Source organism: Rhineura floridana, chromosome 7 (genome assembly GCF_030035675.1).
Source record: "Rhineura floridana isolate rRhiFlo1 chromosome 7, rRhiFlo1.hap2, whole genome shotgun sequence".
NCBI lineage: Eukaryota > Metazoa > Chordata > Lepidosauria > Squamata > Rhineuridae > Rhineura > Rhineura floridana.
In genome coordinates, this window is record NC_084486.1 from 65,336,446 (window position 1) to 65,355,678 (window position 19,233).

The 19,233-nt window shown below is 38.3% G+C and overlaps 1 protein-coding gene across 9 annotated transcripts in view; it reads left to right on the forward strand.

Moving 5' to 3' along the window:
* ATE1 (arginyltransferase 1) overlaps nucleotides 1-19,233 on the forward strand; it is a 119,982-nt gene that overhangs the window by 66,867 nt on the left and 33,882 nt on the right. For 5 of the 9 annotated variants that reach the window (XM_061635798.1, XM_061635796.1, XM_061635797.1 and 2 more), the window contains exon 11: nucleotides 2,356-2,433. The exons of the other annotated variants lie outside the window; for them this stretch is intronic. In XM_061635798.1, the coding sequence (XP_061491782.1) occupies nucleotides 2,356-2,433 (78 nt within the window). The remainder of the gene's footprint in view (nucleotides 1-2,355; nucleotides 2,434-19,233) is intronic. 9 annotated transcript variants of the gene reach the window in all.

Genomic DNA, 19,233 nt, shown 5'->3' on the forward strand with positions numbered 1-19,233 from the left:
CATTTATACCCCGCTTTTCTTTTCATGATAGAAACCTAAGGCGGCTTACTTATGGTTCCCAGGCGATCGCCCATCTAGGCACTGACCAGACCTGACCTTGCTTAGCTTCAGCAGGGTGCCGGCCTCATGTGCCTTCAGACCATAGCCTGGGATCATAGAGGCATCTGTTGGCTATAGGTATGTTCTCAAACCGCAAGGGGTTTTTGGTCTGTTAATGAATTTCTCTGCTTTTTAATCTAGGAGGTAAGAAAAGGGATCCTGGCAAGTTTACTGAGAATGGATTGATCATTTGCATTTACTCCCCTGCAGTCATGCTTAGAATGGGTGAAACTGACCATGAGGGAAGAGGAGGGAGGGCAGAGGGGAGGAGGGATGGGAGCAGAGGGGGAGAGAGAGGAGGACAGGTTTGATCATTTACATGCTTATTAAGTTCAATGGGATTTACTCTCATGCAATCATGCTTAAGTTAGGTGAAACTGACCTGGGGAAGGGGGAGGAGTAGGGGCAGGGAGGTGAGGAGATTGGGAGGGTGTGTGTGTGGGCGGGCACTGGACAGAGGGAAATCCCCTTTCCTTTCCTTTCCAAAAGGAAAACATTGCTAACAGTATTATTATTTTTCAGGGTCCCCCCAACCTTTTTATTCTACAGCAGGCGCATGTAGTCTTCCACTCAAATTTAAACCAAAGCTGTCCATGGCCACATCCACACCAGACCTTTATTTCATTTTAGACAGTCATGGCTTCTCCCAAAGAATCCTGGAAATTGTAGTTTGTGAAGGGTGCTGAGAGTTGTTAGGAGACACCCTATTCCTCCCACAATCACCAGGATTCTCTGGGAAGAGGGAATGGCTGTTAAATCACTCTGGCCACTGGAGCTCTTTCAGGGGAATAGAAGTCTTTTAACACAAACTACACTTCTCAGGATTCTTTGTGGGAAGCCATGACTGTTCAAAGCGGAAGAAATGTCTGGTTTGATTGTGGCTCCCTCATTAGCTAAGCCAAACAGCTGTTAGTCTGGCTTTTAGAACACTGACAGTTGGTTCTCACTGCACATGCTTACACTTACCATAGACTTCAATGTTAAATTTATTAAATTTATTTAAAAAGAGTCATGCATGTTTTAACTTTTAAACTGCAGAAGATGAAGGTAAGAGTATGGGGCAAGGTCAGTAATAGGATTACAGGTACTTTGTGAACATGGTTGATTTTTAATTAATTTCAACAAATTATGAGAGCCCTGACAGAAAAAAGTCCAACAGGGGTCTGGATTTCCCTCCCTCTTGTTTTACACTTTGAAGTCTGGATTCTCTCTAAGTGTTTTGTGTATCGCCATGAAAACCTAGAGGGTTGTTGAGCAAGCGTTTCTGAGTTCTAGGCTATAAGTTTTATAAGGTTTTGTTTTGAGCTTATGGGAAGCAGCAGAATGGCATGGGGGGTACTTTCAATTTAACACGGTGGACTGTGAAAAATCCACACTGGCTATAGTATGCAGCTACTCTCATGGCTGTATAATAAAACTCCAGAGTTGCAGGGACAAAACTTGGATATTGCAAGTAAATATTGCAAATAAAACTGGGGTGCTAGTGTTGATGTTCATCGGATCTAGAAATGTGTTCCTGTTGGTTTCAGAGTAGAACTTCCTTTTTTTTTTAGTTGTCTGTAGACTTCAGTTTCAAGCTGATTTAATTTTGACCCTGAATCTTGCCAGAATATCCATAGGTATTCTTTTGTGTTATTCACAATGGCTACTAAATAGGTTTTATCTATATCTTTAACCACTTATTACCTCTGTTATATTAAAGTTGCTGACTAAAGAGATTAGAATAAATAGAGGATGCATTTTTTCTCCATGCTGAAATACGTGATACAATCTCTCTTGAGATGAGAGCACGGAAATTGTTGTAGATTTTTCATTTCATACTGTATTAGCTGTTGAACTGATTCTAACAAATTCAGCTTGTTTTAAAAGGAAAATGTCAGTAGTAATAGTTACGGTGATTCCTAAATTCCGTAGCCCTTTTTTCTTATTGGATACTGCATTGGTTTTAGAGGAAGGGTATGGTGAGAATCAGTAGGAACAGTGGGCCAGTGCCAAGGAGAGATGAATGTGTGCACGTGTATTCATACTTGGTGGGTGTGTATACAGTTAGTTCTGCAGCATACAGCCACATGCCATGAAGCTTTTTAGGGAAAAGGATCCCAGGATTTCATATAATAGTAGCGGTTTTCCACTAGCAAGTCTACCATTTCTATCTTGGCCTTACAGTGAACCAGTTGCATGTGAGAAAGGAAGCACCTACAGGCAGTAAATATTACAAAGTAATACCAGCACTCTGTTGTTATTATGTGCCTTCAGATCGATTATGACTTATGGCGACCCTATGAATCGGCGACCTCCAGTAGCATCTGTCAAGAACCACCCTGTTCAGATCTTGTAAGTTCAGGTCTGTGGCTTCCCTTACGGAATCAATCCATCTCTTGTTTGGTCTTCCTCTTTTTCTACTCCCTTCTGTTTCCCCCAGAATTATTGTCTTTTCTAGTGAATCATGTCTTCTCATTATGTGTCCAAAGTATGATAACCTCAGCTTCATCATTTTAGCTTCTAGTGACAGTTCTGGTTTAATTTGTTCTCACCCAATTAATTGTCTTTTTGCAGTCCATGGTATGTGCAAATCTGTTCTCCAACACCACATTTCAAATGAGTTGATTTTTCTCTTACCCGCTTTTTTCACTGTCCAGCTTTCACATCCATACATAGAGATCGGGAATGCCATGGTCTGAATGATCCTGACTAGTGTTCAGTGATACACCTTTGCGTTTGAGGACCTTTTCTAGTTCTATCATAGCTGCCCTCCCTAGTCCTATCCTTCTGATTTCTTGACTATTGTCTCCATTTTGGTTAATGACTGTGCCAAGGTATTGGGATGTTATTTAAATTGTATTTTGGCATTAGGGTTGCTTTGTTGTTCTTCTTTAGCTTTACTCTGATTTTCGATATTACCAGTTCATGATCTGTACTGCAGCCTGCTCCTAGTCTTGTTTTTCCAAAAAGTACAGAGCTTCTCCCATCTTCTGCTACCAATTATATAATCAGTTTGATTCCTGTATTGACCATTTGGTGATGTCCACGTGTACAGTTGTCTTTTTGGTTGCTTAAAAAATATGATTGCAAGAAACAAATGATTGGCTTCACAGAATTCAATAAGTCTTTCTCCTGCTTCATTTCTTTCTCCTAAGCCCCATTTCTCCACATTTCCTAGTTTTTCAATGTTCCCTACTTTTGCATTCCAATCCTCCATGATTATCAGCACATCTTGTTTTGGCATGTGATCAATTTCTTCCTGTACTTCTGCATAAAACCTTTCAAATTCCTTTTGTTCTGCATTTGCCATTGGAGCATAGAGTTGGATGGTGGTTTGGTTATGTTAATAGGTTTCCTGTTAAAATCTCATTGATATAACTCGCTCAGACCTTGCGTTATAGCTCCTAATTGCTTTTGCTACATCACTTCTTGCAAGCAACCCTGTTTCTTCTTAATTTTTCATTTCCTGCGTGAAATATTTTGTAGTTGCCTGATTGAAAATGTCCCATTCCCGTCCATTTTAATTCACCCATGCCAATTATTGTAATGTTGATACATTCCATTTCTTGCTTGAGGATTTCTAACTTTCCCTGGTTCATGCTTCTTACATTCCATGTTCCTATACGTCGAACAACTCTTGACTCTCCTTTTGCATCTGTGTGCATCGGCCTCTGGGTTTCCATTTGGCTTTGACCCAGTTGCGTCATTAGCCACAGCGCTACTCATACTTGTCCTTTGTTCTTACCCAGTAGCTCACTGGGTGCCATCTGACGTAATCTCGTGTTGCATTTTGGATACTCTATTCATAAGGTTTTCATGGTAAGAGGTATTCAGAGGTGGTTTACCATTGCCTTCCTCTGAGTCTGGATGCATCTTAGTCTGGTGTCTCAACTTTGACAGTTCTTCTTTGGGTGACCCTGCTAGGAGTCTAGCCTCTTGGTCTAGCATTGATCTCAGCTTCTTCGACACTCTCAGACCCCCTCACCACATTAAGGTGTGCATCCTTAAGATTGGTCTGCCAGCCCCTTGGCCATCTTTCAATTGCTCTTAAGACTATGGTGGCTATGTGACCTATTTTTCAGAGGATGCTCTTCTGTTTGAAGGACTGTCCAGTTTAAAAATAAAGAACCATAAAAAAGGAGAACGGGATCCTTGAAGTCGCCCATTAACAGTTAGCACCTGGATCCAGCAGGCACATACATCAATCACTTGGTCATACTCCATACTCACTCGGGGGAGATGTGTAGTATTTCTATTTAAATTGTAGTCATTGTTTCTAAATTTACATCTATATCAAATCTGTGCCCTCTTTTGTTCTTTTTTTTGTGATGCATTTTCTCTTTTTTTGTGGCTACCCTACATGGGATGCATCCCAAACTTGAACTGTGCAAACCAGGTTAAATATTTCTACCCCCTGGAGTTAAAACTAGCCGGCTGGTCAAAATCAGTTGCATTGATTGCGTGTTAATAATCATTATTGCTGTATAAGCTGTGGTAACGATAAAGTGAGGCATAAAATAGACAGCATAACTGATAACAATATTTATAACATTTACAAAATATACAAGATGAAATGAATATTACTCATAAAGTTGCATTGAATATAACTTCTACGGGCCAACTTCTAATGCAGTATTAAACATAAGGAGGTAAAAATGCAGATCTGTGAGATACCTTTTAATTCTAATTCTTGTATATTAAAATTTCAAACTACATTAAAACAGAATTCTGTTAAGAATAGAAGCAATTGGCTTACTACAACTTCTTTAAGTACTTCAGTGAAACCATGGGTAACATATAGGAGAACAGGGTAATTACAGCTCCCTGCTGTTTTTAATCTGTTTTGGCAATTTAAAGTGGACCATATGCCAAATTGTTTAACGAAGAAGAAGGAGTGACATCTTGATTTACTAACCACTGGGAAGTTTTAGTCTAAAATAAGCTAAAAATGCAGTGTTTATTTTGAGGAAAGCTATAGTGAAACAATGTTAAAACATATACAATCTAAACTAGCAATATGTGTCCCAGCAAGTGAATGTGTTCTTAACACATTTGAGAAGGGTTGAAATCTGATAGGCTTGTTGCATAACCACTCCTTTTTCCTTCCCAAGTTTTGGAAGCAATGGGTTTTTAAGCTTCAAAAGTAGTGGGGGGGGGTGTCTAAAACAAATTGCTGAACAATTTATACTTCAGTTTTATTAACATATCTGTACTGAAAATTGTGCAGGGTTTTTTTGTAAGGCATATAAAGAAAGTCTGGAGAACGGGGGTATTTTAATTGACCTAATGTATTACATGATTGGACAGTTCACATTTTATGTGAAATTATTTGATAGTAAGAAAACCTTTCGTAGTAGCCTTAGTTCATCGATACTAAATTCATGTAATCACACCTTTTAAGGGTTTATATGCTTCTTTGCCACACTCTCTCAAATTTCCAGTAAGAGTCAGTGATGGCTGTTTTCCATTTGGACTGGTAGGGTGGAAGGCATGGAGACCAACAGTAAGTGGAGCCAGGGCCAGTAACAGACAGAGCCAGAGCCAAATAGTTTTAGTTTTGGCCCCATCATATTCCCTGCTGAATACTACTAGTATTCTAGAGACTGAGGAGGAGGAAACTGACAGCCAATGGCCACCCTGTATAAGTAAGGAGGTAGGGATAGCAGACTGAGGTTGGTGGGGCAATGCCCTATTTACCCTAATGGAGTGGGCTGAGAATCTAAAGAAAGAACAATGGTTCTAGATTCTATGTTGATATTAATGCATTCCTGTTAATCTTTTTCAATCTGAAACAGGACCAAAAAGATGAACAGAAATTTGTTTTTGAATAAATTTCACGAGAAAAACTAAAAGGTACTTTATGGGGATTCAGAAAAAAATGTGATTAATCTGTCAAATGGCGTCATTGGCTTTTGTCAACAGGTAAATTGCAAATAGAAGCCATATTCAGATGTTTATTCCTGCTTTATGATTACAATCACACAAGGAGACTGGGGTTGTGCTGGCAACCCCGCCCCCCCAGCACATCATTGTCCACCTATATATAATCCTCCATGAGCTGAAAGTCATTGTTCTGAAGAGGGGGTGTCTTATACTTATGGAGCTTCCCCCTGCAATTTAGAATGCTGCATAACCAGATTTTAATCAGGCAGGGAGAAAGAACACCAGAGTAGAGCTAGAGTCAGTTACGGCTTTGATACCAGCAAGCCCTTGCTAGTAAATACACAGGGTTGAGGGTTTTTGCTTCCTCTGTATCTGCATGAAAAAAAGAGTCCTTGTATGTCGAATGTTAATTCTCCTAAGCTCAGACATTATCAATAGCAGTTGTCCAGTGCAGCGGAGGATAGAGGAAGTCCCACTGAAGGTTTCTTGAGTCCAGGGAGGTACAGAAATTTTCTGTTTGGGAGTCGGACTTCAGATAGCAGAAAATGAAAATGAAATGGACTGCCTTCAAGGCAATTCCAATTATGAATAGGATTTTCATGGTAAGCGGTATTCAGAGGTGGTTCACCATTGCCTTCCTCTGAGGCTGAGAGGCAGCGACTGGCCCAAGGTCACCCATTGAGCTTCATGGCTATGTGGGGATTCAGTTGTAGTCCAGCACACTAACCACTACGCCACAATGGCAGAACAATCTTTAAAATATGTGTCATTTATTCATATCTTGCACATTGCAACTAATAAAATGCATTCTAAGTAGCCTTAGCCAACATTGTAGAAACAGAAAAATAGGAATACATACATATCAGCATGGAAGAATGATTGGATATCCATTTAACATCAAAGTATAAGACTTTGAAGGCACATCTTAGTTAAAATATTTTAAAATACCGTATATTCCGGCGTATAAGATGACTTTTTAACCCTGGAAAATCTCCAAAGTCGGGGGTCGTCTTATATGCCGGGTGTCGTCTTATTAGGGTTGCCATATTGCCTGGATAGCCGGGTTTTACCCGGATTCTAAGCATGCCACCCGGCGCCCGGCTAGCCCCTTAGGTGGCCCGGATTCTCAGCTTTCATTTTTTTAAAAAATTAAGTTTCTAGGTGGTGCGGTTCTCGAGATATATATAAAAACGTCAGGCACCCCCCCCGGTTAAATCTTTTTTTAAACTACTGTATAGCACTTCGTAGCTTTAACCCCGCCCGTTCAGGATTTCAGCCAATCAGTGAAGTGTTTGTTTGGTGGCAGTGTCTGCAAAACCTCATTGCGAGGCCAGAAAATGGTGGTTTCCCCTCCTGTTTATCTGAAAATCTCATAAATTGGGTAGGTATATACATTTCAGTTTTTCCCCCTGTTGTATGTAGGAGTCAGATCCTGGGCAGTGTTTTGAAAACCTTCCCAATAGTTGCTTTTGGGGGTAAAAACAGTGCTAATCCCATATGTCCAGAGTAAATCCTATTGAATTCAGTAGGAATTACTTTTGAGTAGACATGATTATGAATGTGCTGAAAATCAATGGGACTTTGGAGTGAATGTAAAAAAGAATTGTATTTGTGTTCTCTTTCTGCCCCCTCCCAGTCCTATTTTAAAGCAAGTAGGCAGGGCTTACTTAGGTATTGCAGTTTTTATTCTGTAGGAAACTAATACTGATTTTTAAAAAACTAATACTGATTTTTCTGCAATGACCAACTGGTTTGACAATAAACTATTATATGGGCTGTATGTATTTATACATCTGCAGTGTGTGCTTGTGTGTATGGAGTCTTTCCAACACCCCTGTGAGGTAGGGTTGGAAACCAAGGCAGCTCACAACAAGAAATAAAGCCATTTAAAATCCAATAACCATAAAAACAAGTATAAACAGTTGCAAAACAGTGTAAAGTGGCATGATTCGGAATTTTGGGTTGTGTGAATGAAGTTGCTTATCACTTGAGGTTGCATTTCTGTCCCTGTTTGAGTAAGCCCCATTGAATACGCTGGGACTTGCTTCTGAATAAATAAATTTAGGATTGCACTATAAATATCTTTACAGTTTGTGTAAATAATAAATATATTTGATAGTTATGCTTATATAAATATTTCTTCATTTATCATATTTTTGGTTTTTGGTTAGGAATCCTGACTGGTTGTGAGATGCTTAGTTTTTTGCCTTATAGGAATCTTGTTGTGGTTGGTATGGTATTACATTTAGGAAAGTGTTACTGCCTTCTGTATTTTTTTTTCCTATTTGCATTTCACTTATCTTTAACCTCACTCCGTTATAGCCATAGAAGCAACAGCAGCATATGCAAGATAATTAACTCCCATTAGTGATAAGGACAAGAATTTATAATTATTATTTCAATTAAAACAAGAGGCTTATCAATACTTTGAAGAGGACCAGATATTTATTTTCTTTCTGAGCCCAGGACTGGGTCTTTCATGATGCCCGGTGTGTGTGTGTGTGTGTGTGGGGAGCAGGAGAGTAGTCGATAAGACAGACATCCTGGCATTGATAATCGAATTAGCAAGGTATGTGTGGGGTTGTTGTACACTTCCAGGCTCAGTTTCATTTTGAGTATGGAGGTGGAACCTGTGTAGATGTGGTTATCAAAGGGAGAAGAAATTTTGAGTTAAGCAAAGCTCTGCTTTTATAAAACCTAAGAAACATACAGTACTTTGAATGTCTGAGTGCCTGCACCAGTGGAATACTGGAGGAACTTGTAAAACTTGCTGCAACAGTATTTAGAACTGAGCATGTGGTGTGAAAGACTCCTTTTCCTAACATTTTGGCTTGTTTTTCTCTGATTGTGTATTTTTATTGTTTTTACTATATTTGTAAGCTGTGCTGAGCTCTGTTTTTAACAGCAAAAGGGCAGGATATAAATTCTCTTAATCAATCAATAAATACTCCATAGTGTTGGAAACTAGAGTCTAGGCATTTAATGTTGCTTTTAAAAAAAAGATTTCTCACATCTTTCCCCAGTTTTTGGTGGTAATTCCTAGGCACAAAAACAAAACAACTGGACAATCCAAATATTAATATTTATAAGTTTATAAGTGACAGTTTTCCTGCTAAGTACCTGCATGTCATAAGCAGGGGTAGTCTTATACGGCGAGTATATCCCAAACTCTATATTTTAACTGGAAAAGTTGGGGGTTGTCTTATACGCCCAGTCGTCTTATACGTCGGAATATACGGTACATAAGAGATTAAGTTAAACTCTAAATCATATTACAGACCCAAAGTTACATATATTAATACATCACCCATCAGATGTTATGGATGGAATAGATGGCTGGTTGTCCTGCTTTCTTTGACCCTCCTCTCCCCAGCCAGAGCTGAGGGAACATGAGTGCTATAAAATTTGGCCTTTTATATATTTTCTTATCAAAGGGAAGGTGTGTTTCCATGGCTTTATCTACTACTGCCTGTTGCTGCATCTCTTTTCTGCGCTTCTGTCCTTTATACAACTTCTTCAGACTCTTCACATTGTTAACCTGATGCTCCTAGTGGAACTTGTCTCCGCAACTAGTTTAACTTCACCACCATATAAGGACCTTCCTCTTACTTTATGTTGAGATTTGCCAGAACACATGGGCTATCTGCCGAGACATCTTACCTTATACTCTGTCTCATAAGCAACATTGCTTTATTCAGAAGAGAGGGCTGGAAAAAGCCCATTTTTAAAAGAGAACATTTTCCCTCTATGCCATTTCTGTGGTACTAAGCTGTAAGCTAAGCCATTATAAGCAAATATAAGCAAATGTAAATGATTTCAGCACATTTATGCATATTTCAAGCCAATATCTGGGCTGGCCCATTACAGCTTCCTATAAGGCAAAAAGCAAAATACATTGTAGCGTATTGGAATGCTGAAGAAACTCTAGAAGAAGAAAGTCTTAAAGACATTACTCTTGTTTTTTGTGCAAGTAGTGGCTGAGAAGTTCCATTTAAAAAAAACCCTTAAAAGAGCAAATTGGTTTTCATCACAAATAGTCATGTGTATGGGAGAACTTCGGATTTGAGCAGAGAGAGATCATATGTAAAGAGACCATCCTTAGACTGTCTATGTTTATAGTAGCCATAAGTCTTAAAACATTGTTTTAGACTTGGAGCTTTGTCATAAGACAAAGTAAATTAAATACATGACTGGCTACAGACTGTTTGATAAAAAGGATTTTGGATATCAGTCCTAATTTTCTAGTTTAGTAAATGAGGGTGGTTATAATGTTTTAAGTAAAATATGTAATCTTTGAACATGGGTAAAGTTTTTTTCTAAGTAAAGGATTTTTAAACTGATGTTGTATTTTTTAAAAATTTGATTTTTTTTGGTGGTTCAGAGTGGTCCACTTTCCTTCTGAAGCAATTTTATATACAATATTTTAAAATGTTTTATGAAAATCATTAATAGGTTGTTAGAGAAGATTAATATTGCAATATGTAATACAAACATATATTAGATATATTTGAATCAAAGTATTTGTGAAGTAGAGCATGGCTCAAAACATGTATACGTTGGATTTTTTAAAGCTGAATACATTTATAAATTCAGTGCTCACCAGTACACTTTCCAGAGCTGCAAAAATATGTAGTGATATTTAGTTGTGTGTTGCCGCAAGTGGAATGGACTTCCCTTAATGCAGCGAGGCTTCCTCTTCATGCAGCACCTTGTGCACCCCCCCACACACATATACTCCAGAGGATTGGGGTTGTGTGTGTGTGTAGGTCTCCCGGGGAGGAGGAGAAGGGAAAATTCCATTGCATATTTATGTATGCCTAGCATGTTTGTAGAGAGAAACTGACAGACAACCTTTCAGAAGTTTTTGATATCTTTTTGAGTTTGGGTTTTTTTGGTGGGGAGGGGGCTTCCACAATAAAATGTATTGACATAAAATAGGAAAATAGGAAGCTGCCTTATACTGTGTCAGACCATTGGTCTATCCAGCTCCATACGTGTTTGCGCTGACTGGCAGCAGGATTCCAGACTGGGTACAACCCTACTTGGGGATGCTGGGGATTGGACTTGGGACCTTCTCCATGCAAAGCAGATGCTCTGCCACTGAGCTACTTTCCTTTTTATTAGTTCTGATTTTGGAATCTGTAACTCAGTATTTCAGTTAAATACAACTGCCCAGTTTTTCTTGGTTTATAAGTAAGAACTTTTTATATTATGCAATCATTTTACAAAGAAGAAAATGCACAGAAACTTAAGACTTCAATGCTGTGTGTGTTTACTTGGAAGTAAGTCCTATTGAACTCAGTGACATATATTCCTATGTAAGTGTATTTAGGATTGCAGCCTAACCATGTCAGAGACACAAAATGTTTAGACAAAGATTAACTGATTTTGTTTTATTTAGCCCCACTTGAGTATGTGCATACATGTAATATATTTGTTTCTTACAAGAACTCTCTTTATACGTGTCAGTTATTTGGATATTGGATAAACATTCAGACATCTTACCTCAGTAGAGAATCCATAAATGTTCTATTTCTGTCATCAACAGTCTGGAACAAAAGCTGATGTAGACTAAATAATGTTTATTGGTCTTGAAGGGGTAATTTTGTAATCTTTTCATTCCATTGTTTTAGCATAGGGTAAAACACTAAAAACTCTTTTGAGGGTTTTTACCTTTCTCAGGGCCTTGTAATTCATAAGATAAATTATTCAATAGTATGATGATGGATTGCTTATAATTCTTTCCATTAAAGCTCCTGAATGATTTCAGCAAGTTCTCACTTTATATATCTTTGGGTCTTTTATAAAAACTATTGCTGAACACTAGAACATATGTATTAGAAAGTAAACCCGATGTCTCCCCACTCTTGCAATCTTGCAACATATTTTGTAGAGATGTTTTGTTCTGCTTTATTAATGATGTGGGTTTATTATCTTCAACCTTCTCCACTTGCTTGGCTCTCAGTCAGTAAAAGGAGGCTGTATCAGTGCCTGTATCTCAGAATTATATGGAGGAATGCAAAGAATTTTGCTTATAACATTTCTATTGAAGGTAGAGATAATGAAAATGATTGCTTTGAAGGTTTTCGCATTATACATAATGGGCATTTTGCGCCATACCACAACACGCATCAAGAATATACAACACCCTTTAAATGTCTAGAATGATTGTATCCTTTTCCACTCAGGGCAAATATAATTTGCATGATCAAAGCAAGTATCAAGCCTGACCTGGAAGAAATGTTACTCTTCCCCTTTCTTCATAATTTGTGAATATTTTCACCTGAGACTGTAAAAATAAATATGTTTTTCTCTCTTAGACACAGCAATTCTATATGCTCTTCAGCATATATTAAGCAGTTCAGATCAGTTAATTTCAATCTGCCACTATGGTACAGTGTTTAGTATCAAACTAGGGCTATAGAAACAAAGATTCAAATTCACATTCAGCTATGAAGCTCAGGCTGACCTAGACCAAGCCCATGGTTTGAAGGTCGTCTTGAGTGTATTTTAAACCACAACTTTTGATTCTCACAAAACACAGTGCCTGGAATCAGCAAAAGTGAAATTGAAACCTAGTTTATTCCTCTACCCAGCCATGCAGTAAGAGGAGAGAGGAAGGGTCAGTATGCAAACCTGGCAGTCTGCATGGATTCCTTTCTGCTTTTGCACATAACACTAAATTGTGGGTTAGTTTTACAAGCAAACATGCTCTTGACCTAACCTACCCCACAGAGTTATTATAAGGATAAAATGGCATGTGGATAATCGTACCTACAACCTTGAGATACCTGGAGTAAAGGGAAGATACTCAGACATCATACTCAGTGGTCAAGGACTATAGGAGCTGTAGTCAAGCAGCATCTGGAGGGCACTACATTGGCTGCCCCTGATGTAAACAACATGTATGTACAAAAGAGTAAAATAATAAGTAAGCGTCCTTCAGATAGTAAATGAGAGGTAAGCCTTCCTAATCAAACTTCTAAACATCTTCATAATAATCAACTAATTAGAATCTACAGATCATTTTCCTAAATGTACTATGTCTACAACCCTGTATATTACTGTTCAGGATCTAAAAATCTACTTTATTTTTTCCCAGTTGCTTTGGCATGCCCAGTCAGATTTTAATGTTCTTTTCCTCCATCAAATAGCAAATTCCCATGGTGTTTCATAATATGCTTTTGAAAGTACTCTTTTTCCAAAGAGATTTGCCATAGCATAGCAGGTACTATTTGAGAAGCACAAGCCCAAAGGCTGCTTGGATGTCACTTCTAGTATTATGTTTTTGGATTCCTGCCTGTGTATCTTATTTTGCTATATACTGCTGCTTAATTAGCAGATAAGTTACTGTGAAATACACATCTGGGTTATAGCCAACTAATGCAAGCTCAGAATACACCCAATAAAATTAACGAACTTGACTGATTTTAATGCATTGATTTCAGTGGATCTACTAAAGAGTATATAGCTGTCTGTGTCGTCATATTCCTAAGTATATGAACAATCAAGTGCACAAACAAGCAAGGTTAATTCTCAACAATGATATACATAACTTTTTTCCAAACTATATTTAATGAAAGAGAGTTGTTTTGCTGTTTTAAATTATGTGAACACACATTTTATTAATTTTGTGAGTTTGGTTCACAGGTGTTTTTTTTTTAAAAAATACTATGTTGTTATGTTATGCTGTTGCATGCTTAATACTAACAAGCCTAGCCTTCTTCCGGGCTTGGGTGATTCCTACCTCTCCTTTCATGCAACTGCAAGGAATTTGGAAACTTCTGCTTTTGGTTAACCATGGTTTCTCATGTAAGGTTACCAGGTGTCCAGGTTTTGGCCGGATACTCCAGCTTTTGGGGGTCATCTCCGGGTCTCTGGGTGAGTCACCTTAATCTCCGGACTCTCAGCTTTAATTTTGTAAAAAATTAAGTTTCTAGGTGGTCTTGTTCACAGGATATACACCTGCTCCCCCCTGCTGCTCCCCCCTGCGACTGTGAAATCTGTTTAACAGATCTGGTATAGCAGCTTGTAACTCTACCCCGCCCTTTCAAGATCGTAACCAATAAGTGAAGCCAAGGTTGTGATTTGCTGACCTCCTGGCAGTGCCTAGACCTCATTGCAACACCAGAGAATGATGGGTTTTTTCCTGTTTATCTTAAAATCTCATGAACTAAGTAAGTATATAACTATCTTTTGTGCAAGATTCAAACCCTGGGCTGTTGAAGAGGGCAGTGTATTGAAAACCTTCCCAATATGAAAGCTGTAATCCAATACTTGCTTTTCTGTGAGTGAAGCTACAATGCTAATCCCACATATCTAGAGTAAAACCCATTGAATTCAATCAGACTTACTTTTGCGTAGACATGGTTAGGATTGTGCTAATTAATGGGACTTTTGAGTGAACCTAGCAAAGAATTGTGTTTGTGTTGTAAATCTTTCTGTTCCTCTCCAATCCTATTTTTTAAAGCAATTAGGCAGGGCTTACTTAGGTATCACAGTTTTTATTATGTAGGAAACTAATACTGATTTTTTAAAACATTCTGCAATGACCAACTGGTTTGGCAATAAACTGTTATATGGAGTGTATGTATTTTTACATCTGGTGTGTGTGTGTGTGTGTGTGTTAGGGTTGCCAGGTCAGAAGCATCCCAAAACCTGAGATTTCAGGGGCGGGCCCGAGTGATGTAACAGGGCGGGCCTGAGTGATGTCACAGGGCGGACCCAAGTGATGTCATTAAGCATGATACATTAAGCATCAATCACAGTTGCTTGGAGCATACAATTAAAAACTATCTGATTGGAAATTAAGACAGAAATCTTAGCTAAAAGATGGAGCCTGGGTAGGGAACATTTAATCTAGCCTACTTACTTTCAGCAAGAAGGGTTTAAGTGCCGCCGGGCCAGTCTAGTCACCAGAAGGCCACTGTAGGAAGAAAGGAGCCTAGTGTTGTGTAGATGTTAGATGGGAGCATTCCGAAGTAAAGATGGATGCCCCTCAAGGCTGCAATTCTAAGCACACTAAGGGATTAAGCCCCATAGAACTCAACAGGACTTACATCTGAGTAGTTATAGTTTGGATTGTGGTGTTGGTAAACCTTGACTAGGGATCCTCTGCGAAGACATCCATATCCAAGCAGGGTTGGCAACCCCCTGCCTGGAATGCCCTGCCCTTTTAATGTGGCTGCTCCAAACTTCTTTACAGATTTGACCCTTCACTTCAGAAAGAGGTCTGAGAAATGAGTAAGAGTAAGAAGATTTTCTACCCTTTCTGTCTACCCTGTGGGCTGCTATAAACTCACTGACAACCAACCCAATTCCAGTGAGTAATAATTGACAAGACAGAAAACACACATGGTTTGGTCTACCTTCACAGGCAGCAGCTTGGGAGCAACAATTGCAGCCACACTTTCAAATATTTGAATTCTCTTGTACCACTATCGGGCAAGAAACAAACTGCCATGAAACCAACAAGGTGCATCATCAATGGGTTTTAGGAGGTTAAGCTGAGCACATGCAACCACTGCTGTTGCTTCTATGGATGTTAGGGAGTGAGGTTAAATGTAAATGAAATGCAAACAAAAAATGAAAAACAAAAGACAGTGATGCTTTCCTAAATGCAGTACCATATCAAACACAACAAGATTCCTATGAGTAAGGCAGATAACTTAGCATCCCACAACCAGTCAGGATTCATAACCAAAAACCAAAATTAAAAAAATCCTTGCAGCCAGTCAGTTAATGCAGAATGCTGCGGCACCATTGCTGACATGAGTGAGATCCTATCAGCACATAATGTCTCTACTCTGAAATCTGCATTGGTTGCTGATTTGCTACCAGGCCACGTTCAAGCTGTGCTTTCCATGTTATGGGTGCCACAAAGTATTTGTTCTGCTCTTGTAAAAAATCAGTCCTGTGAAGTGGCAGCATTTTTGATACACTGTTCATAGGGTTGTCGTGGTAAGAGGTATTCAGAGATGGTTTACCATTGCCTTCCTCTGACACATACCATATTTTGGACACATAATGAAAAGACATGATTCACTAGAAAAGACAATACAGAGAAACAGAAGGGAGTAGAAAAAGAGGAAGACCAAACAAGAGATGGCATGATTCCATAAAGGAAGCCACAGACCTGAACTTACAAGATCTGAGCAGGGTGGTTCATGACAGATGGCTATTGGAGGTCACTAATTCATAGGGTCGCCATAAGTCAAAATTGACTTGAAGGCACATAACAACAACAACGAAGTGGCAGCACCTACGCTTTGGAACTCCTTGCCTATTGACATTAGGCAGACGCCTCTCTTCAATATCCAGGCATGTAGAAGCTATTGTGTTTTTAAATATGTTTTTAACTCATTGTTGATTTTATTAATTTGAATGTTTTTCAATATATGTCTTTAACTGTTTTTGCCAATAATTTTATTGTTTTAATTCTTTCTGTAAACCGCTTTGAGATTTTTTACGATAAAGCAGTGTATAACTGTTGTAAATAAAATACATAAATAAATTTCGGAGTCACAACTTTTAAAAATGTTTTTAAAGATGTTTTGTTTTAATATATTTTAAAGTCTATTTTTATTATTTTTAAAGTGTTTTCAGTGCTTTTGTTTGCCGCCCTGGGCTCCTACTGAGAGGAAGGGCAGGATATAAATCAAATAATAACTTCATTCACCCAAGCCAAAATTCAGAATCGTGCCACTTTAAGCTGTTTTGCAACTGTTTATACATGCTTTCTGGTTATTGGTTTTAAAGGGATTTATTTCTTATTGTGAGCTGCCTTGTTTTCCAATCACCAACCCTACCTCACAGGGTTGTTGGAAAGACTCCATACACACACACATTTGTAAGTATACACCCTGTATAATAGTTTATTGTCAAACCAGTTGGTCATTGCAGAACATTTTTTTTAAAAAAAAATCAGTATTAGTTTCTTACATAATAAAAAATGTGATACCTGTCTAATTGCTTTAAAAATAGGATTGGAGGGGGAGGGAAAGATTTACAACACAAACACAATTCTTTGTTATGTTTACTCAAAAGTCCCATTAATTTGCAGCACAATCCTAACCATGTTTACTCAAAAGTCAGTCCTAATGAATTCAATGGGGTTTACTCCAGGTACATGGGATTAGCATTGCTTTACTCCCAGAAAAGCAAGTATTGGATTAAATACTTTCATATTGCAAAGGTTTTCAAAGCACTGCCCTCTCCAACAGCCCAGGGTCTGACTTTTGCACATAAGAGAAAAAAAACTTTAAGCCATATTCTTTCTTAAACTGAAGATCTCAAAGCCACCATTTCCTGACATTGCAATTAAGTGTAGGCACTGCCTCGGTCAACAAATCACAACCCTGGCTTCACTTATTGGCTACAATCCTGAAAGGGCCATGGGGTTAGGGCCAGAGCTTGGGAAAGTTTTGTGTTTTTTTTGAACTACAACTCCCATCAACCCAATCCAGTGGCCATGCTGGCTGGGGCTGATGGGAGTTGTAGTTTTAAAAAAGTAACTTTTCCAAGCTCTGCTAGGAGCTGCTATAACAGATCCGTTAAACAGATTTAACAGTCATGGGGGGCGGCTGATGTTTTGGTGTATATCTTGGGAACCAGACCACCTAGAAACTTAATTTTTTTTTAAATGAAAGCTGAGAGTCTTGTGATTAAGGTGGGTCAGCTGGAGCACCCCCCCAGAAACCGGAGTCTCACGCTGGCAACCCTAGTGTGTGTGTGTTTGTGTGTGTGTGTGTAAGAAATAAATCCCTTTAAATCCAATAAACATAAAACAAGTATAAACAGTTGCAAAACAGCTTAAAGTAGCATGATTCTGAATTTTGGCTTGAGTGAATGAAGTTTATTTATTATTTGATTTATATCCCGCCCTTCCTCCCAGCAGGAGCCCAGGGTGGCAAATAAAAGCACTTAAAACTTTAAAACATCATAAAAACAAATTTTAAAATACATTAAAACAGAACATCTTTAAAAACATTTTTAAAAGCTTTAAAAACATCTTTTTTAAACAAGAAAAGGTTTAGGAACATATTAAAAACATATTAAAACATATTAAAAACAATTCCAACAGAGGCGCAGACTGGATAAGGCCTCAACTTAAAAGGCTTGTTGAAAGAACAAGTTCCTTATCACATGAGACTGCAGTTCTGTGCACACTTCCTTGTTTGAGTAAGCCCATTGAATACATTGGGACTTGCTTCTGAGTGAACAAACATAGGATTGCACTATAAATATCTTTACAGGTTGTGCAAATAATAAACATATTTGATAGTCATGCTTATATTGTATAAATACCTTTTCATACTATGTCCCAATAAGTATTTGATTTCACACTATGGTTGTAGATTATTTTTTCCTCTACATTTGAAGTGTGCCCTTCTTCGTTGGGATGGTCATGGTTCTCCATTGTTTTCATCCTGAGGGGCAGATAAGCTGAGAGATGGTGACTAGCCCATGTTCACCCAGTACACTTTATAGCTCATTTCTATTTTGAAAAATTAATTAATACGATTTACATGCAAGCAAAGTTTATTAAGTAGATCCACACAACACGTTTAAAGCACATCCAATTCACATTTAAAGTGCGTAACTTCCACTAAAGAATCCTGGGAAGTGTGGTTTCCCCCTCACAGTTATAGTTCTCACTACCCTTAAAAAACTACAGTTCCCATGATTCTGTAGTGGGATTCATGTGCTTCAAATGGGTGTTGAATGTGCTTTAAATGCATGGTGTGGATCTGCCCTAGGTATGTGCATTCAAGAGTGAATTGAAAAGAACAATGTTAAAAGATACTATTTTAAATGGGAAGGATTGTAGCTCATTGGTAGGACATATGCTTTGCATGCAAAGGTCAAAAATTCAATTTCTGGAAAAGTCTGTTGCCTGGAATCCTGGAGAGCCAGTGCTCGTCCATGTCATCAGCACTGAGCTACATAGAACCAAATGGCTTGAGTCAGTATAAGGCAGATTCCCTTATTCCTAAAAGTGGGAAGAGACTGAAGGGCCACAGTGCCTCCAAAATTTATTTATGTATTTTATTTACAACATTTACATACTGCTTTATTGTAAAAAATCTCTAAGCTGTTTACAGAAAGAATTAAAACAATAAGATTATTGGAAAAAAACAGTTAAAGACAGTTATTTAAAAACATTTAAAATAATAAAACCAACAATGAGTTAAAAACATATTTAAAAACACAATAGCTTCCACATGCCTGTAGAGGCTTGCCTAAACAAAAATGATTTTAACAGGTGCT